The 22,281-nt window shown below is 40.0% G+C and overlaps 1 protein-coding gene across 2 annotated transcripts in view; it reads right to left on the bottom strand.

Moving 5' to 3' along the window:
* Positions 1-22,281, bottom strand: part of ldlrad3 (low density lipoprotein receptor class A domain containing 3) — a 75,562-nt gene that overhangs the window by 21,557 nt on the left and 31,724 nt on the right. For both annotated transcript variants that reach the window (XM_077515967.1, XM_077515968.1), the window contains exon 4: positions 21,164-21,298. In XM_077515967.1, coding sequence (XP_077372093.1) covers positions 21,164-21,298 — 135 coding nt within the window. The remainder of the gene's footprint in view (positions 1-21,163; positions 21,299-22,281) is intronic.

The following is a 22,281-nucleotide window of genomic DNA, read 5'->3' as shown; positions in this document are numbered from 1 at the left end:
AAAAAGTACTTTTGACCTACTTTTGAAAGAAGTTTTTTCTAAAAGTGAAAGAAGAAGCCTAACAAAAAACTGTTAAGACAAAGCGGATCAGAATCATCTAACCTCACTTGCTCCCTTGCCTCCAAATCTGTATATTTCAAAATGCTTCCTTTTAAGTGTAGGTTATCAGTGATGATAAGCCAAAGGGGAAACTGCCTAAGATGAAATGGTTATGAGAACTTATCGCTGAAAGCAGTATTCATCAAAGCTAAGGTACGCTATGCATTTATTGTTGCAATAGGGGAATGAGAATAATTCATTTGACCAAATCAAAGCTTTAACAGTGTCCTGGAGTTTCAAAGGTCCACTGAGCCTACCCATAAATAATTCTTCACATTCAAGTCTAGAATACTTATCGTAAATCAACTGTGATAATATTTATTGAAATTACAATTAGGAATACACCAATAACACATTGCCTTGTTTCATAACAACTGCATACAATAGGCTTATTTTATTTTTAGACTCATAAGCATTAGCATTAATGCATAAGTATTAGCATGAAAAAGCCCAAAGGCCAAAATGAGAACTTATCAAAGTTTATCTGCTCAAGTTACCATAAAGCAACTTCCTAACCACACAACATAGAAAAAAATATCCTTGCAGGTCCTGCTAGAATAAATATGAACTCAGAGAAGAGACATTTTAGAGGAAAAGCTTCTGTCTTCAAATGTCTAAACGTGATTCCCAACACTACTAAACATGGAGACATTTCAAATATAATTTATATCATAAAATCCTAGTTTCCGCTCCCCTTTATTCTCCTCCTAGTAAAAAAAAAAAGGTAGAGCAAGACCCCAGTGCCTATTCCACCATGTAATTGCTCTCTTTCAACGATCGGCCTGGTCATGCTGGAGGAAGTGAATGAAGCCCCCCGAGTCTTTTATCAAAGTTAAACAACAGAAGAACACCCACCAAGTTGGTTTCTGCTACTCGCATCCTCCCTCAGCTTCACAGTACAGGGATGTCTGTCGAGTGATAAGAAGCAGAGCTGGAGTAGCTGGGTAGATTGTCAGTTGTCCTTCTGGCATGAATTCATGCAGAGCTAAGTGATAATTAATGTTAGGCCTGAGTGATTAATCACTTTAATCAATAAATGCCTATTTTTTAAAATCACATTGATTGAAAAAACAAACAAACAAACAAACGCTAAAAAATAAAATAAAACACGTGTATTTTGCACAATGTGCAGGCATCCTTGTAATTTTGGCTTTTGTGACACCCACATGCATGAAACGTTCTGACACTTTGCCCCAAAGTGAGAGTTACGCGTGCAGCTCAAAGAGGCAGCTCTTCTAAATATCAATGGCAACAGATGGATGGATGGGACGCACACCTATTTTTACATAATCTGCACAACACTGCGCTTTTAACAAGGTTTCTATGAGGTAGCAAAACAATAAAAAAGATAAAAATATGAAATTTGTCTCTCATCAGTCATATCAACGCGGTTGATTCCTCTTTTTTTGTTAGCCATTAGCCCATCATTCTTTTTCATTTCATCACTACAAGTCCAATTTTGCATCTAATAGAGATAGACCGATAATCGGTCGGGCCGATAATCGGGGCCGATATTTGACATATTGGTACATATCGGTATCGGTCTGTTTTATTAATCTGACGGCCGATATGAGCGATCCATTTAAAACTCCGTCTTTTCGCTTCGAATGCAGCCCAGAGCGTCTTTGTCTGTTATGGAGTCCAACTCCAGCAATGTAACGCCCATAGCAGCATTTGATTGGTTAGCCGTGCAAGAGCCAGAACCAATCAGTAGTGTATGCCTGTATCACAGTAGCCGGTCACACACGCACCCACGGACACAACGCGACAGACACATGCTTCGAAGGTAAGTTAAAAGAGAAGAGACTCCGCCGATCGTTTCACCATGATAAGCTAAACACATTGAATTATGTTGTGTATTAAATGCACTATATGAATGGAGCTGCATTGCCTTGCATTGAATCCCCGCTAGCTAACAGTGGTGTGTTCAGCTTAGCATGTAGGCTAACACCCAGTAGCTAATTCGCTACTTGAACTACTCGGGGAGGGAATCACACACATTTTCACTTAATTAAGTAAATAATGTTTGTTAGAAAGGTTCCAAATATTAACAGTTGTCATTATTATATTGTCTAGTTCCATGTTAAGAGTAGAGTAATGTCATTATATTTACCTCTCGTGACACACACATTGCATTCTGTGGTCACGTCCACTACTTGTTGCATAGCGGTTATTATGCAGTGAGATGCCACAGTGACACTAAATAGCGTTTAGTTACTTTATATTGTGTTTATTTGTCGCACTGGTTTGCCATTGTGTGCCTGAAGCTTCGACGTCGATTTGATTGACAGCTCGTTGTGCACCTCGTTAAAGTCCGCTCCGTAACTAATTAAGTGTCTCAAACACCGTTTAACTACACGAACGTGTTCTCTTCCGTATGTTTGGCATTAGTAGAGAAGTGCACTAAAGTATAGTGTGCTTATTTGCTTGTTTTGTCTCTCTTTTCACGTCATGTCTGCTGTGAGTTGGGACATTATCCTCTCAATGGATGCCACTAATATGTAACATCTACGGCCGTAGTCGGCTGCAATTAATGTTCAGTGATGTAATTTCGTTACGTGCCTCATACTTTGAATAATGAGCTCATGTTTGGTGTGTTGTATAACTTTCTCATGTGTTAGTAACTATTCATGTGGACAGCTAAGACAGTGCTTGTTAATGTGAATTAGCAATGTTGCAGCCCAGTTATTATTTAGACAAGTACATCTGTGCCATTAAGTGATACAGTACAGTACAGTAGTGAGAGAATAGTGGGCCCATATACACACACGTGTCTATAAGTGTAAAACACATTAAACAGCAGAAACTGGCAGCGGTCCACCGCAACAATGTCTGTTTAACCAAGTTATTCTTACTATTATTATAACCAAGTTATTTTACTCTACCTTTTTCTGCGTTGATTGGGGCATCCTAAGTGGCAGTAAACTACATGATGAAGTGTCTTTTGACAGTCCTCTTGTAGAGAGGAGTAGCATGATATTGCTGTTCTCGATTTAAGATCCTCAGCTTATCAAAACTGTCTATATGGTAACAATAACAATAATTATAATAAGGTCTACAAGAACTGTATGGTGTTCAGGGATGAATAGTTTTTCTCATGGAATTTTTTTTTTTTTTTTTGCTGTAGTAATAAGTAATGCCACAGCTGATGCACATTTTGAATGACAGGGTTCCTCCTATTACTTCAAAATATAAAAATATAACATTTATAGAATAAAACTACAAGTATCCCAAATGCTATAAAAGGTAATGTCACATTGGCCCCCACATTTAACTCCCCCCGCCACCAACGTCTTATTGCAGATAGAAGGATGTAAAATGAAAAGTGCAGTGTGAGAATCCATTGTAAAGAACGGTTAGGGTTTGCATTATTCAAAAATTTGGTGCCAACATTTTAACTTTTACTGCAAATGAATATCGGCTTCAAATATCGGTTATCTGCCTCCTTGACTACCGATAATCGGAATCGGTATCGGCCCTGAAAAAAGCATATCGGTCTATCTCTAGCATCTAAAATGTTTTTGTTTCCTGCGCCAGTTTAACATGGGCCTCTGTTAATGGAGCAGACAGCAATGTTAATGGATTTGGTCAGTTTTTGCCAGTTGACTACAGTTGACGTTAACATTCACTGCTATTTCGTTTCCAGTGTTTCATTCCACAGTCACGCTCATCCGTTTGGTCTCTGAGATTTTGAAATTATGCACATATATTCAAGAGCCGATCCGGCAGCACAACGCTCATACATACACACATCCATATAACATTACAATGTCTTCCCCACGCAAACCCCAAATGAGCTAGAATACAAACATCAAACTATGGCACACTGCAAGCGATTCAACTTTGGACCAAGTGGATTAATGATGCAGCTTCCGACAATGCAGCATCTGTGGCCTGAGGGAGTTGCACTGATAAAATTGTTGGTATAAGTCACACAGTGGAAACTTGGGTAAGGAACTCGATGCAATTACATGTACAGTATAGGAAATATCCTGTAACTTGATATATGTCCCAATTTCATATAGCACACAGTATATAGAACAAAGCAATTACCCAGAGTACTGGCAGATACTGCAACATTTTTTTTTTCCTTTTTACTTTGAATAACCTTTTTTTTTGGGATGTTATTTGTTGTGTGCTGACAGTTTGAGTGCCACATTATTTACAACAAAATAGATTTTAGGTAATACAAAAAGGATTTACTCACTTTGTATTTTTTTCTGGTTCCCCGTTTTACAATGTTTAAGATCCTCAAACAAATGTTAATATTCAGGCAGTAGACAATGACAACCCAAGCAAACAGCATACCGTTTTTAAATTGCAACTTAATTTATTAAGTGAAAAATTATGCAAAGCTACCTGGCCCTGCTTGAAAAAGTACTTAATTATCATGAATCAATTTTTTTTTTGGAAAGCCAAGTTCATTTTCACTTAACACACTCAAGTCTGATTACCCCCAGACCTGTTCAGTCAAAAAAACACTTAAATAGAACCTGTCTGGCAAAATGAAGTTGGTCAAAAATATGTTAAAAAGCTGCAACAAAATGCCACAACCCAAAGCAATTCAACAACAAATGAGAAACATAGTAATGCACAGTGAGAGCCATTATCCACAAATGGGGAAAACACGGAAGAATGATGAATCTCCTAGGAGTGGCTGCGATCACACAAAAATAAATGAATAAATAAAAAAGGGCAAAATTGGCACAAATTAACCTAAGAGTACAGTGACAGCTCATTCAGGAGGTCATAAAAAAACACATGCCAACCTTGAAAGTCAAAGTTCATGACTCAACAATATTGTAGGGAAGAGTTTATTGTTTAAAATGGGATCCCCATTAGTTTCCACCATGGTGAAAACTATTCTTCCTGGGGTCCCTCACAGAAACTATAAATAAAATATTATTCTTTACGCCCTGCGATTGGCTGGCAACCAGTCCAGGGTGTCCTCCGCCTACTGCCCAAAAGCCAGCTCCAGCACCCCCTGCGACCCTTGTGAGGAATGAGAGGTCAAGAAAATGGATGGATGGATTATTCTTTACAAAATCCGAATCAACATAATCAACATCATTTACCTAAACATTCCAACGTGCATACATAAAATAAAATAAATAGAAACAGAAAGGAGCTTGCATCCTAGACATCCGAGAATCACTCTGTACTACCAATTTCCACATTTCATCACATAATTCATTTATATACAAAGTTATATAACATCATTCATAATTTCTTTTCCAATTGTTGCTTTTTTTTTGTTTTTTAATATACTTTTAAAACTTAGGGGCATATTCACTAAGAATCCGCTGCGTCAGGTAATAGCGCGAAATATTGCACCACAACTGCACCCGCAGTCTGCGCCAAGTTACCCACCTACTCACTAAGGATATTGCTCTAATCATATACCGGCGCAAACATGCCCACAAAACTGACAGCTTGGAGCAAATTTGCACCTGATTTACCACACATGGCAATGGATTTGCGGCAAGAACATGGTTGTTATAGTAACAGTTGCAAGAAAGATGACATTATCAGAAAGCGAGGTTGGACCGAGAGTAAGCGTTCATAGCGCCATTAAGCTGTACAGAGCAGAGAGGACGACAACGACGTCATTCATTCATAAAGTACAAATTATTGGTGCAATCGTTTTTTAAAAATATATTTTCAGAGGTTGGCGTGGGCGTACAGTATGCATTTGGCACGTAAGAATGATCTTAAAATGTCCACCATCATCCAAGACAACTTTAAATGCATGCTGTCAACACCACATCTAATTGAACAACGGAGGGTCAAACAAGCCACTTCTATTCTGAATAATTTCAAGCTTCTTGTTTTGAAGATCTTGTTCTGATGCACTGGACCAAACAGGGCTGAACAGCGGTCAATGGCAGCCTTTCCACACTAACGTTCTATCTTTCAACAAAGTGGGTGTGGCTTGACATGCTACTACTGACCCAAAAATAACAAACAAACAAACAAACAAACAAACAAACAAACACACAAAATACATCTGAATGACTCCCAAGACAGTGGCATCGTCAAAGTCCAGTCTCTAATCCGATAGAAATGCTGTGGTATGACCTTCAAAAGGTCATTCAGTCTTAAAGCACCTCCAGTGTTGCTGAATTAAAGCAATTATGCCAAGAAGAGTGGGCTAAAATCTACTCCTACAAGGTGTGAAAGTCTCATTGCCTTTGATTTCAGTTGTTGCTGCTGAGGGTGGCCCAACCAATTATTAGGTTTAGATGGACTAGTGCCCCCCCCCCAGACACACACACACACAGACAAATAAATAAATAAATGAATGAATAAATAAAATGCATTTCCTTAATAAATACAATCACAATTTGAAAAATGCATTTTATGTTTGTATATATAGTTCTGTATACATCAACAAATAAATTACACAATACACAACATATCCTCAAACAAAATAAATCCCTATTTGTCAATAAAATCTGCGCCTGTTTGGAGATTAATGAAATAAGTACTCATCAATCAACATATTTAATTACTTTACTGAAACACTGTTATGAAGTGTTACTGATTGCAAAACCAAGGGGTGAAAAATACCTACCGGTAATTTGTAAAATCCAAAAATTGCATTTTTGCTGAATATAAAATAACCAGCTCTTCTGAATTTTTAAATCACAGTACTACTAGTTGTACCCCCCCCCCCCCCCCCACACACACACACACAAATAAAATACTCTATGTGAAGGGAAGCATAGCTCCGCATTTTGATCCAATTTCTATGAATTTCAATGGAAAAAGCCTCCCAGTAAACTGCCAGGGGATGCTGTGTCTTTGTGACACTCGTAGCTATAAAGCATCACTCAAAACTTATCCCTTGATGCCTCAGGAGTGAACCCACTTGGTATAGACATTCCGTCAGTGTGAGTGGTTGTGACAGAAATTGCTCAGTAGGCAAAAGCAAAACAAAGAAATAGAACCGTTTATTATATAAAGGCAGAAGAGTACACTAAATCAATCATGCCTTGTGCCATTACCTCATGAAGAGGACAACAACATGTTCATTTGAAAGTCAAAAAAATATCCTGTATTTAAAAATGGTGTGTTAGAATGTATTAAAAAGGGAAGCTTGAGTGGGGTAATTTATGCCACGGGGCAAGTAGTTCCATCCATTATTTAGAAAACCATAGAAGAAGTTGGTCATATGACCACATATATTTGAAGAGACATTAATGTCATTCAACCGGTAAAAAAAGGGAGACACATTGCTTGAGAGGTAAGCGCATGTAAGTTCAAAAAACAATTTCTTGCCTTCCAAATTAAAATTTTTTTGATTAAGTTTTTTTTTATGGCTGTATTTGAACAATTACAGACTTTGAATAAAAAGTGCTCACGTTTAGTACTTTAATAAGTGATGAGTCTATATGGTTAGCATGATGCTGGCTAATTTTGGTCCAAAATTAAGAATGGCACATACTTTTAATGATCATATTTAAGAATACAGTTTACAACAACAATAAAATAAAGTAATATAGGGGAAGTTGTGCCATTGGCAGATCTTAACCCAGGTATTTTGGCACAAATTACCTCAACTCAGGCCCACCATTTTTTTTTTTTGGGGGGGGGAGAAGCATCCTGCAGCTGTTTTCATCCTGTCACCAGATACAAAAGGATACAAAAGGATCAGGCTTACTCTCCCAAACACTTACCAAGTGACAAATCTGGTTGTTCTCCTCACTTGGGTTATGTGTCTTCAGAAGTCATTTTACCCTTGCCAAAATTCACAGAAAGAAAGAATAGATTTGTAAAAAAAAATTTAAAAAAAGATACGGGCTGTTCGGTCTCTGTACAACCGTTGCCAGAGTTTGGTCCGCATTGCCGGCATTAAGTCGGATTCGTTTCCGGTGAGGGTTGGACTCCGCCAAGGTTGTCCTTTGTCATCGATTCTGTTCATAACTTTTATGGACAGAATTTCTAGGCGCAGCCGAGGCGTTGAGGGGGTCCGGTTTGGTGGCCTCAGCATTGCATCTCTGCTTTCTGCAGATGATGTGGTGCTGTTGGCTTCATCAAGCCCGGATCTCCAACTCTCACTGGAGCGGTTCGCAGCCGAGTGTGAAGCGGTTGGGATGAAGATCAGCACCTCCAAATCCGAGACCATGGTCCTCAGTCGGAAAAGGGTGGCGTGTCCTCTCCGGGTCGGGGATGAGATCTTGCCCCAAGTGGAGGAGTTCAAGTATCTTGGGGTCTTGTTCACGAGTGACGGTAAGATGGAGCAAGAGATCGACAGGCGGATATCGGTGCAGCGTCTGCAGTGATGCGGACTCTGTATCGGTCCGTCGTGGTGAAGAAAGAGCTGAGCCAAAAGGCAATGCTCTCGATTTACCGGTCGAGCTACGTTCCCACCCTCACCTATGGTCACGAGCTGTGGGCCGTGACTGAAAGAACAAGATCCCGGATACAAGCGGCCGAAATGAGTTTCCTCTGCAGGGTGTCCGGGCTCTCCCTTAGAGAAGCTCGGTCATCCGGGAGGGACTCAGAATCGAGCCGCTGCTCTTCCGCGTTGAGAGGAGCCAGCTGAGGTGGCTCGGGCATCTGGTTCGGATGCCTCCTGGACGCCTCCCTGGGGAGGTGTTCTGGGCATGTCCCACTGGCGGGAGGCCCCGGGGACGACCCAGGACACGCTGGAGAGACTATGTCTCACCTGAGAAAATCGAGTTGGAGGAGGCTCACAAAGAAAAAAAGATAAAGGGCTGAAATGCAAAATAATGAAAGAAGGCCTCTGAAACCTGCAAATCAACGTTTTGTATTTAATGTTTCTTCCTTTTTTATAGCATAATTGTTTGTGAGATTAAAATGATCTTTTTTACTTCCGTTATCAATGGCACAATTTACCCCGGTGAATTCTGACGAATGGCACACACACACACGCCACAAACCACTTTTTTTTTTTTTTTTCTAAAGCTATATTTCTCAAACAGTTTATTGAAGATCCAAAGTATTTGCTCCTAGGGATGCACAACAATCTAAACTATATGAATATATTTTAGTTGGCGGCTTTCCTGTAATCCCCTTGCGTAAAAGACACTAAGTAAAAATTGGCACTACTTACCCCGCTCTCCCCTATGTGATCATCTAGATCCAGTCTCTTTCTTTCGTTCTCTTTCGTTCTCTTTCTTTCTTTCAACACATTACTGACCAATCCAAAGCATTAAAACAGCTTACTCTCAGATATGATGGTCAAACAAACATCCTGTATTTTTGCTCTCCTGAAAAGTGATTGAATTTGGAGTAAAGGTTTTCTGTCATCAGAAATATTCATGTTATACCACTAAATAGCACATACTGACAACTCTGTCGTGGTGTTTCTTTTGCACCTCCAAGTGTGAAGTCTTATCGATAAGACCCATTTTGTAATATTTCACATCACAATCTATGTCTGAAAAACATTATTGCCGTTCAGTCACTCAATAATAATGCACAATACCCAAAACAATTATTCTAAACAAAATTGAGTCAAAAACTGTAGTAGTCAAAGGACAGAAAATGGGAAAATACGTAAGCAAAAGGGTGATGAAAGCAGGAACACTGTGCACGACAAATCTGAATCAAACTGCAGTAACCAGAAGTGAGAGCTACAGCACGAGAAAGAGTCTGACTGACTCACACAGTTATTGCGTCGTGCTTAGGTGAGGTTGTAAAGACACATCATGGCACAAATGTGGAGTGAGTATGGAAATTAAATGCCGACGCTGGCAGAAATTGCAAGGTTGACGTTCCAAGTTAGGAATAATCAATAGAAACTGAGAAGATTTCATTTCAGGGCAAGAAAAAAGCAGTTGAGACCGACAGAAGAGCCTCTAGTAATTACAATGAACTAGAAGCTTCAAGCTTGAAGATTCAAAAGGGACCTTCGAACCGTAAAACCCATTTTTTTCTTTCCATTTTCATACTTTGTCTCCTGCATTTCTGTTGCATTTCCAATTCACTACAGTGGCTCAACTTAAATCCAGTCATCCTTATCACTCAGTTGTCTCCTGCATTTATAGTACTTGTTCATTCCCATTTCAGCAAATACAACAATTTTTTGCTTCCCTTCACATTTTTTCTCCTTTATCCATTTCCCTCTATATGTGTCATGACCCCTCCCCAATCTACCGTCTCTATCATCCAGTTCTGTGCCCATCCTCGTGATTCCGTCTTTCCACACACTGAATTCAGAAGGTTACACCTTTTCCTTCAATAGCTTTGTCACTTTCCTTAATTCATCATCTCCATCAGCTTTTCTCTCGCTCTGAATCATTCTCCGGCTCATTCTTTCTTTTCCTCTACCCCTTCATCATTTTTCACACATTTCACTTTAGCTCTTTTTCACTATCACCTGCATCAACCGCCTTCTGTTATCATTTCCCTGACAATTACACAAACAGCATATACTCGTACATGGATGTGAAAATCTCCACACGCAGGTATGAATTATATCTCACATTTACAATTGCTACGGTCTGTCAGCAACAACTTCAGCTAAATCGTTTTGCGGGTGAATACACACTTACAGAATTGGCATGGAGCAGAAAATAACCTGGCCCATTACAGCAAGACATGACTGACATTAATGCATCACTTAGGTGGGATTCTGTTAAAGTTGCTAAACGCTGCCCATTATTAAGGTCCACTGCCCCTCAAGAAGATTCAGGTGGGGATTATGTGACATTTCGTTCTGGATTAGTTTATTTTCAGAATCTGGTAAATAAATACACATTAACAAACAAACTATACAAATGTACAAACTATTTCATTAACGTTTAGCTATTAGTGATCAAAAACCTGAATGATTCGCACACGTAATCTGCGAGCACTATCCATCCATCCATTATCTGAACCGCTTGCTCCTCACAAGGGTCGCGGGGGGTGCTGGAGCCTATCCCAGATGGCTATGGACAGTAGGCGGGGTAAAGCCTGAACTGGTTGCCAGCCAATCTCAGGGCACACAGAGACAAACAACCATCCACACTCACAAGCACACCTAGGGACAATTCGGAGAGCCCAATTAACCTGCCATGCATGTCTTTGGAATGTGGGAGGAGACCGGAGTACCCGGAGAAGACCCACGCAGGAACGGGGAGAACATTCAAACTCCACCCAGGAAGGCCGGAGCCTGGACTTGAACCGGAGACCTCAGAACTGGGAGGCGGACGTGCTAAACAGTTATCCGCCGTGCCGCCCGTGAGCACTATATATGGAAAATTTATGCTGTTGATTGTGTGTTCTTCAACACATTTGCCACTGTTATTTGCTTTAATGCATGATATATTCTGAAGCCATCTCTATAAAAACGTATAATGGTGGATTCACACCAGATCCAAAGAGAACTTTTGCTCGTGTTACTTGCAGAAGTTTGATCATGGGAGTTGCGTACACACCGACCTGCAAAAACACCTGGTAACATTGTAGTATTTATACAGGACCAGGGCACTGTCATACTGGTCAATGGAGACTTCAATCTTGCTCCCCTTGCTTATCGATAACTGCTTCAAACAATATGTGCAATATAAACGAATAAATGGCAATAAACCCTCCATCTACCCATCCATCCATTTTCTTGACCGCTTATTCCTCACAAGGGTCACGGGGGGTGCCGGAGCCTATCTCAGCTGGCATTGGGCAGTAGGCGGGGGACACCCTGGACTGGTTGCCAGCCAATCGCAGGGCAATAAACGATGCACTTCTTATATGCAAAGTACTCATGTGAATGGAGATATGCTGTATTTTAAATGGAGAAGACAATTTTGTTTCGTTGTTTATGATCGTATGCTTGTCATTATTTTATGTTTTGTGTACAATGCTTTGGTACAGCTGTGGCTAATGTGAAAGCACGATATAATACAGTTTAGTTGAGCGTTTAGCATGCAGCCTCAACATTTTCCAGTCAAAGCACGATTTTAAAAAAGTGGGTGCTCCGGAAGGAGTGGAAGACAGGTTTAGGATATCTTTACAATCGCACCCTTTTGACTGTGATCTCCTTGCTGCTGTCACTCAGCCGAAGTGTTTAGCAAAAAGAGATGTTAATGTGTTAACGCATCTGTGTTTATGTTCATCTTTGGTGGTGATTTCGTCCTCAACCCCCACCCCCCAGCCTGTATTTTGCCATTTTGTGTTTGTTTTGTAAACAGCGGGTTTCTGTGGAAAGACAGTGTTTACACCCCTCCAGCCAATCGCAGAGCGGGGCCGGACGAACGTGTCAGCTGCGTGACGTCATTCCCGCAGCAATTTGAAAGCACGCACAGATTTTTTTTCACTCACTCACTCACTCACTCACTCACTCACTCACTCACTCACTCACTCACTCACTCACTCACTCACTCACTCACTCACTCACAGAAGCTTACATGTGTGAATAAGTGAGTGAAGAAAAAAAAATCTGTGCGTGCTTTCAAATTGCCGCGGTAGTGACGTCACGCAGCCGACACGTTCGCCCGGCCCCGTTTGCGACACGCCACCCACCCGCTCTGCGATTGGCTGGAGGGTTGTAAATACTGTCTTTCCACAGAAACGGCCCACTGTTTACAAAACAAACACAAATTGGCAAAATACAGGCTTGGATGAGGACGAAATCACCACCAAAGATTAACATAAACACAGATGTGAAGAGAAAGTTAGTGTGTACATCCTGTATTTAAAAAGTGAATTTTCCTGAGTGAAACCGGCAGACTGCGCCTTTAACTTCTAAAAATAAACTTTTTTTTGTGTGTGTGTGTCAAGGTATCTGAACACATAAAAATAAAATGTAAAGAAAATAAATTTTTTTACTTATTGTGTCTCTTATACAATGGACCCCAACATGTGGATTCACCTACTTGCAGATTTTTTTCTCCAATATTTTAAACAATATTTTATGGCAGTTGCTGTTTTTTGTTGTTGTTGTTGGCAGCCCTTATTGGCGTTTTATTCACACTTATTCAAGATTTTTTTTTTTTTTTTTTTTTTTTTTTTAGAGGCAATAAACAAACAAAAAATAACATTGCATTTATAATGAGCATCACACGGGGATTTTTGCTATTGGTGTGCCTTTAATAGCCCCGTTACTGTAATGATGGCGTCAGATCCCATGACTCGGCCGCAAACTCACATGCAAGAAAAAGCCCACAATCTCTCCTCGTGCCCTGCTAACCAAAAGCAACAGAGGTGCTTTTGTTCACAGTGAAATTCCTCAAGCAGTCTGTTGATGCCTGTCGTCACTTGACCAACCATCACCATGGCGACTGTGAGGTTGCGGAAGGAAAGGTTGTTGATTTATACAGACTTGACAAGTGACAGTTGAGTAGAACCGTTGTGGGGGTGATTCATGTAGACCCATTACACTTTGGTGTGGCCACAACCTATTCCAGCAATGACTTCAAGAACAAGCGTTCTAAAAAGATTACATTTGTTCGCTCTGAAAAGATTACAATTCCAACAGTAACACAATACTACAATCTATATAGTAGTAATGTGGACATCTTTCCTGTTGTGCAGATAAACCGTGATTCTATCAACACGGGCATATAAATATGCTTTCCAAATCTTTTCAAGATTTTAAATCCGTTGGACGTGTGACCTCTTGCAAGTTGGCTCACACCACACATTGGACTCCCACACCTCAGTCGACAGCCATTACATTCCCCTCCACCATTTTACACTCCCTCCCACATCTTTTCACTGCCAGCTTTCAAGAGTGCTGCTGATGAAGGACATTACTTGACCATTTCAGCACCACATGATTCCCCACTACAAAAATTGCACATTAATTAACATTTTAATCTAATCCACCTATGTTATTTGGAACTGTAGTCAGGCAGCAATCAGTGTGGGGGGAATGGCAGCATGAAATGCTATCATAGAGTTAAGGGATGCCATGAGTGAATAAAGTCTAGAGGTCGTTGAATTACTCTGACATTCTTTCCATACATCAGACTAACCACATCAGTGTCTAATTTACAGTCAGTGGTAATGAAGAGGCCGAAAATACTTCATGTTGTTAGCTGACATTCAGTGTGTATACATCCCCATTTCAATCATTTGCTTCGTGAAATGGACGAGGTGTATGGATGGATAGTTGGAACTGCAGTGCAGTGCAGTTTGAGTTGAACATTTCTCATCATCTATATAAAGTCGATACAGTTCATGCGGATAGGGTGCAGATGACACATTTACCATGACGTAAGTAGGGGTGAGCCCTCGCAAATTTGCTTGTCTACCCATTCGCTAGCGTTTGTTAGCAATATAGCATTTAGCATTAGCCAAATAGAGAGGTGGGTAGTAACGAGTTACATTTTCTCCGTTACATGTACTTGAGTAACTTTACAAAAAAAATATACAAAAAAAACGTACTTCTAAGAGTAGTTTTACCACACAATATGTTTTACTTTTACTTGAGTAGATGTGTGAAGAAGGATCGCTACTCTTACTCCGCTATATTTGGCCACACTACAGTCGTTACTTTTTCTCCTTTTTTCATTATCTTTACCATGAGAGGCAACAGTGGTTCTGCGACATGACTGTGTTTCACCAATCAGACGTAGCAACAATAATCACCTGACGGCAAAACAAACGGACATTTTGGCATATAAAAATTTTACTCAGTACTTGAGTATTCTTTTTAGCGAATACTTTTTTACTTCTACTTGAGTACATTTTTTAATGACGACTTTTTACTTTTACTTGAGTAATATTATTTTGAAGTAACGCTACTCTTACTTGAGTACTTTTTGGCTACTCTACCCACCTCTGGCCAAATACATTTTTGTCATGTGGTTGGGTTTTGTTTGGTTTTAGGTGTTTGTAGTGTTTGAGTTCTCCCCTTGTCTGGTCATGGCTAACCTCATCCACCTGCATCTGTCTTCCCTTCCCGGTATGTGTGACCAATCAGTGCCCTCAGCCTATTGTGTTTCCCAGGTGTGTCTTGTTAGTTTTGGTGTATTTAGTCAGTGGTGTCTGTTCAGTCCGAGTGGGAGCATTGTCTTGTCTTGTTGTGACGGTGTCTTGCTGTCAAGTCAAGTCAAGTCAAGTCAAGTCAAGTCAAGTCTTGGAACAACGGTGTTTTTGGTCTCTGTTCAATCGTCCTTATCTCAGTCAAGTAAACTCTTGTCATCGTCACGTCCAGTCGTCCATGTCTTCCTTGTCACAGTCCAGTTCCTCTTGTCCTCATTGTTACTAGTGTCTAGTCACCCATGTCATCAAGTTGCTGTGAGTTGCCCACATCCTGCCAAGTTACCCACGTCCTGCCAAGTTGCCCACATCCTGCCAAGTCGCCCCACGTCTTACCCAGTCGCCCTACGTCTAGCCAAGTCGCCCCACATTCTGCCAAGTCACCCCACATTCTGCCAAGTCGCCCCACGTTCTGCCAAGTCGCCCCACGTTCTGCCAAGTCATGGCGACCAGTCCACTCACGTCCCGCCCCATCGTGGCTACCTGGTTCCTCTTGTCCAGTATGGTATTTGCGACCAGCCCTCTCATGATCCGTCATGTCAACCAACTTCCCCTCGCTTGGTCTGGTCTTGGCGATCAGTCTTTTACTTGTTCAATGTAAATAAAGTTCCTTACATTGCCCTTCCTGTCTGTCACCCTGTAATGTTTCTGGGCCATTGTTCCATTCCACCATGCTCACTCCCCACCAACCGTGACAGTTTTAGCACAATCAAGGGCCATTGATTGACTAGCGATGTACAAACTTTATTTTTCTATTGTAAGAGAAGAAAGAGCCCCTCCTCTTTTCTGCTTGAAGCAACTCCCCCCGTGTTTCCCTCATGAATAAACGGTCGTGATACACGCGGGATGAAGATATATTTCGTGTTCAGTCTGAATGAAGCATTAGACTTCCTGAGGATGATTCTCTGACGGCTGCAGATCCCTCTCCACGGGAGGCAAGCACTGCCCTGAGTCTAAAATGAGGCATTTGACCTCTCAGTTAGAGTATTGAGACACATCAGAGGGTTGTGACTGATAATGATGTTGCTGGAATGAAAGTGGTGATAAGAGATAAAACACCAAATATAAAATGTACAGAAACAAGTTGAAGTGAGCAAAAATGTTTATATTTGTGTCACTGCTAAGTGGTTGGCCTAATTTATAACAAAACAATCCATGTCATGGGTGATGTCAGCTGCCAATATTTTGACATGAAACTGATGCAGCAGAATGAATCTAATTGTCAGCCTGTCAGCACTGCGGCTTCTTGTTCTGGTTCCCTCTGACACGTTCCCTGAAAATCATCAGACTAACACTTACTGCAATTACAGTGATGTTAGTAAAATGTATTAAACACATATAATATCAGTATTCTGCATGACCTGCGATTGACTGAAGACCAGTCCAGGGTGTGGTTCACCTTTTACACAAACCCAGCTGGAAAAGGTTCTAGCTCACCTACGACACTGAAAAGGATAAGCAGCATAAAAAAAATGAATGGATGGGAGCTTCCCAGACCATCTATTTTGCACAAGGCAACACAAGGCTATGAGCCTTAAAAATTCACAAATAACTAATTATTACAGATTTTACACGCTGCATAATTTATTGGGTATTATGCAAACAAAGGCTTCCTTTAAATCTGATTAAGCAGGAAACTTATGATGCCCTAATTCAATGTTCAATGGATTCTTATTGAAATCAGGGGAAAATTGTTTTCCAGGAAGAAAACAACAACAACGCTATCACAGTATCACAAGCACTGAGTGGAACAGATTCATGTTTACTGCAGCACATGTGTATGTTTTTTTTTTTTTTAGTATTTATTCAATGCACATTAAAATCAATTGTGTCTACTTCATCTGGATATACACTATAGTACTGAGAGTCTGTATTTAATTTACATGTACAGTACATTTGAAGTGAAAGCCATCCGACACATGAAACATGACACACATGCATTTAATTGAATGTAAGTAAGTACACTAGCATAAACCCCAGACAGTTACAACACAGAAGTAGAGGTGTCAAAATTAATTAAGCGGTAACTAACAGATCAAATTAATCAACAACTATTTCAATGATTATTTTGAGTCCCATTGCTGAACTTAAATTATCAAAATCCTGCGATTCCAGTCCCCCACCAGTAATTATTCTGATTTCTGTAATTCCTCATGAAAGCAGACAGTTTGTGTTTAATCAAACTAAAAAAATTACAAACATCTCTTTTAACTTTGGAAAACAATGATTCATTTTTCGAAAGCTTGTTGAGTACAACATCAATCCCACTTGTATTGCTTAATTGTTGTTTGGTTGTTTGAATCACTAAACAGTATATTTTTTTAATTTGTACCATGTGTTTTGACCTAATTTAATTTAACTGTATGTGCTTTGTATGTGTTTGTGTTGTTTGTGCAGTCACAGGTGTGTATTTAGTATATCACTGATCCACATATTTCGTTAAGTACAAGTTCACGTGTTGGGTTACGCTATATCCAACCGGTCAACTTATGCTGCAGTCACATTGGCACATTGTATATGATTTTTATCCACAAAAGGCATGACTCAGAGGATATAAGATTCCGTGCGGTATTTTTGTTTTTTTGTCCCCATGACATATACTGTTCAATTTGTGCCACTTCAAGGCAAAAAAAAAAAAAAAAAATGTAACTGTGTCACTTTTAACAACTGAAGACCGTTGCATGTAAAACTGCTGGATTCTCAAATCACATTTCCAATTGAAAACAGGTGCTTGGGATTTTGTCATATGTTAAACCTTGGGCCCTCTGATCTTTGTTTACATTCATGCAAGCCGCTCTGTTTCTGCTGCTCCTCTCTGTTCAATGTCACTTTAAAAGACAGCCAAGATGAACACTCCTTGAAATGACTTCATGTGACATTTCATCACTAATTACAATTTACACAAGTCATCACACAATCTGACACTTTTTTTTTCTACCTATAGCATGCATAAATTGAGACTCTGCTGTGAGCATTTTAAGGATTTTCCCCACCATTAAATATGCAGGCAAAGTGTTTAACGTGCTCAAGTTCTTCTCAGCACAGCCAGGGTCTTGTGTGACCAGCATCTCTGTTTAAACAATCCCTTGCAGAAGCAAGCATTCAGCCTTGATGACAAAGTGAGCAGATGGGAAAAGCAAAGAAGAGAGTATATTGCAAAACTACTTTTCATGTCATTTCTGTTTCTAGATTTCCAATGTTCAGCGTCAGGGATGGACCGAGGCTGTTTTCATCCTCTCAAGTTTATCACAAAATGCAGACATTTGTCTGCCTGCTTGTGTCTTTATTTACCTCCATCTCCCTGCATTGCTATTCATCACGACACGTGATGCCCTTTGTGTTATGTTTATGAGAAGCATTTTCATGTGGAGCGTTTTCCATTTCTCATCTCTGTTAAAGGCACTTGATCCCACTCTATCTCCTTGTTCTGTGATTGCAATACTGCATTTTTGGAAGATTGCACACGGCGCTGCACTTGTATCTCTCTGTCAGTGCAAAATTCAATTACACAAACAAACAGAAAGAGCATGAGTATCAGGCTGTGTTTGTACCAACAAGTTCAAGACCACTCTAATAGAAAATGAAAACATTAAAGATCTAAAATAATGGTGCGTTACAGTACCTAATAGTCCTGCTGTAATCAAGTCACCTACTTGTATGAGAGGCTGAGGGATGACCTCTGGCTATCATTTCCATAAAAAGAACCCAATGTGGACATAGGGCAGCAAGTAGGGTGGGGAAGGACGTGGACCGAGGTAAAGGTAGGGGAAGGGAAGTATGGAAGGAAACGCAGCGCTCAGGTGGCTTATGGCGGATATTGTATGCCTTATCTGTCACCTGCAGCTCTGTGCTCATTGGGGTGTGTGTGCGCGTGTGTGTGTGTGTGTTTGTGTGACAAGCATGGATTCAAATTGCAGTGATGCAATAATTCACGCAGCTCAAAGTAAAACTGAATGATAATGTCAAAAAAAAAAAAAAGTTTCAAAGGTCCACACCACTCCGGAGATGTGGATTACTGTACTGTGATACGCAACTTTGCAACGTCCATTCGTGCAGTAGCATAATAGCAATGCACAATCCAAGCTAATCTGCTGACCGACATGGTGTCATGACTAGGGTCATGCTTACTGTCATGACCAGGGTCATGTAAGGGTTATGCTTACTAGGGGTGGGATGATACGGGTAAACCACGATTTGATACTGTGACGATAATTTGGCTCACGATATCAATAATATAACGATACACGATATCCACAATTGATATATTGTCAAAAATTTTTTTTTTAGCAATATATCATGATATGTGACTAAAAAAAGTCAACAAAAGCCCACAAAAACGAAAATGTCCATTTATCCAATTATTATTATGCCAATTATCCATTTATTCAATGCCAAAACTTCTGCATAGTGCCTCACTGCCTCTTAGTCTTTTAACTGTAAACATTGTAAAGTGAGACAAATTAAAGTGCATAAACATTTATAACATAACACTGCACAACTGGACATGTTACATCGATATCTACTGTCAGTGTATCGCTAATTTATTGCAACAGAGAGCGCACCAATATATTGCGATATCGATTTTTTCTCCCACCCCTAATGTTTACTGTCATGACTAGGGTCATGCAAGGGTTATGTTTGGGTCATGAACGTGAGGTCAAGAGTCTGTGTTGAACTGATGTAACCAGCAGCTAGTTTCAACTGGTAAGATGCTACGTGATGTCAGAGCTATGTGATGTCAGGAATCTTTCATCTCTTTATCTGGTCAACAGCCAATCGGATAATTCCATGTCAGTCCTGTTACCCACATGCCCAGCCACAGCCAATCAGATTGATTCACTGTCTATATAAGCCTGTCTGAGAAGTGTGTGTTTTTGTCGGATTATTACCTCTGTTCCTCTGTGCACCTCCACAGCCCAAGTTAGCTTAGCGTCTCTTGATTCTTGATACATTTTCATTGTTTCTGGTCTAGTCAAGTTAAGTTCCACGCCTCTCGATGTTATGCGAATAAAGAGTTAAAATCTTATTTGTGTCTGCGTTTTTGGGATCCAACATCCCAGAACATAACACATGGCTGCTCAAACCTACTACAAACGGAAAGCTGTTAACACATGACATTTTTAATATCTCATATGTTTGCATAAAATAATCTTAAAGACTTTCCTGTAATTTATCAGGCAATCAAAGAAGAAGTGAGAAGCTTAAAACCACCTTTCAGGAACATTAAAATATAAACCTTTTGCTTTGAATGATGCAGTTAGTGATCTGTAGCTTTTTATTTGTACTAATATCACGGGATTAAAAAGAAAAGAACTAAAAAGCATAAAAAGCAAGGTCAGGAAAATGAAGGATCTCTACGTAGACATCTCAGGGACAAAAGAGGGGGAGATATAACAGGATTACAGCCCCACTGGGTCAAATAAATGCTCGTTTTGCCCATCTCAGCATAAAATAAATGACTGTTATGTGTGCTTTAGATGCTAGAGCATTATTATTGAAGCCCATCAATCCTTTTTGTTTCTCTTTAATGACTATACTTCTAACAGGAAAAAAAAAATCTCAGTGGGAGCGAAACACCTCTACACAAGTATGATCAGGGTATGACAGCAAGCAGGAAGCATCTGGACTCGAAAACTTGCCTAAGGTACTGACAGAAGCCGTAGACAGCAGCTGCCTGTGTGACGTGAGGCTGCCAGTTATATCTGACAGAGAACAACACTGTGTATGAGAAGGGTTGATATTGCTGATACAAATATACTGCATATACAAAGAACTGACTGGTAATAATCTTCCCTCTGACAGTGCCAATCAAAACTGAATATACTTGTCTTTTGAAAATAATTGATTCAGCTCTTGTATTAGATAACATTTATTATTAAATCAGGATTTGCTTTGACTCGCAGGTACTTTTTGACTGGTGCTAGTCAGAGATGTCCTGGTGGCATTTAAGATCAGGAAATGTTGCTTTTGGTACAACATGTTTTTCGAAAACTACACAGAGAAAGCAAAGCCTTCGCTGTGTAAATCTTGGAAAACACAGAATGGGTAGAAAAACAGAAGGTATGTGTGTTGCTGAGAGCCTCTAAACTGGACTTATGGTGACATGAAGTTATCAGCGAGCTTGTCTCACCTGCTGTACTCAGGCAGAGCTCCTCGTCACTGTTATCCTGACAGTTGTCCTGGCCGTTACACAAAAAGCTGCGGTCTACACAGCGGCCGTTTCGACACTTGAAGCGGGCCTCAGAGCACACCAAGGGGTTACCTGCTGTAAAGAAGAGAAGGAATAAGATCTGTCAACAACCTGTACAGACGTTTTGCTCTGAGCTTAAACAACATGCTAAGGAACCTCAGCACCACGTCTGTTTCGTCAGGGAATTACACAACACACACAAGAACAAATGTACAGTATTGGCAGTACATGTAGGTTTAAATATATTACAAAAAAATAATAATAAAATAAATATTGTCACTAACCATTGCACAAAAACTACTTCAAATTTTAGCGACTGTGAGGTTGAATAAATTTAACTGTCTTTTGTAATCCTGATACAATAATTCTCAAACGACACATTGTCCAGAATATTGCTGCTTGAGTGCAGATGAGAACTCGGAGTTATTAATCATATTTATCCTGCTTTGGCTCACTGTACTTTTTAAATATGCTCAAAAATATTTTTTTTTCACCAAAACAACTGTATCCAATATAGCCCATGCTGCCTTTACATTACATTACATTCAAGGATACACATATGTTGAATTTGCATAATGGTAGGCTAGTTTTGGTCACACATGCAAATTTAAAAGCAAAACCAAAACCTAGCACTGCAATTCAAGGACAATTAGTCTACACTACACGCCATCTCACCAGTTTTACTGGGTTCGTTATGATGGCTGAGAAAATACCGTGGAATAACCTTTGGTGTGGAGGATGAATTTTATTGAACTGATATAATGGAATTTCGAAAGAAAATGTTTATAGAAGACATCACATGTTCAATCAAATTAATCACAGTGCATCTGGGGAATTCCATTAAATGCAGCTCAAGAGGAAAACAGAAAACCTAATTAAGTCGGGTCCATAACAATTTTCTGTGGTTTCCCTATACTTTTGTTGTGTCTGTCATTATCTACACTTTAGAATGACAATACAGGCTTTTCCTTTCATCTTGTCCCGTTAAGGGGTCGCCACAACAAGTCATCCTTTCCATCGAAGTCCATCTTCTGCATCCTCCTCTCTAACATTAACTT

This window comes from Festucalex cinctus, chromosome 3 (assembly GCF_051991245.1).
Source record: "Festucalex cinctus isolate MCC-2025b chromosome 3, RoL_Fcin_1.0, whole genome shotgun sequence".
In the NCBI taxonomy this organism is placed as follows: Eukaryota; Metazoa; Chordata; class Actinopteri; order Syngnathiformes; family Syngnathidae; genus Festucalex; species Festucalex cinctus.
Note: the sequence above shows the minus strand (reverse complement) of the source record. Positions and strands in the feature narration are given on the sequence as shown.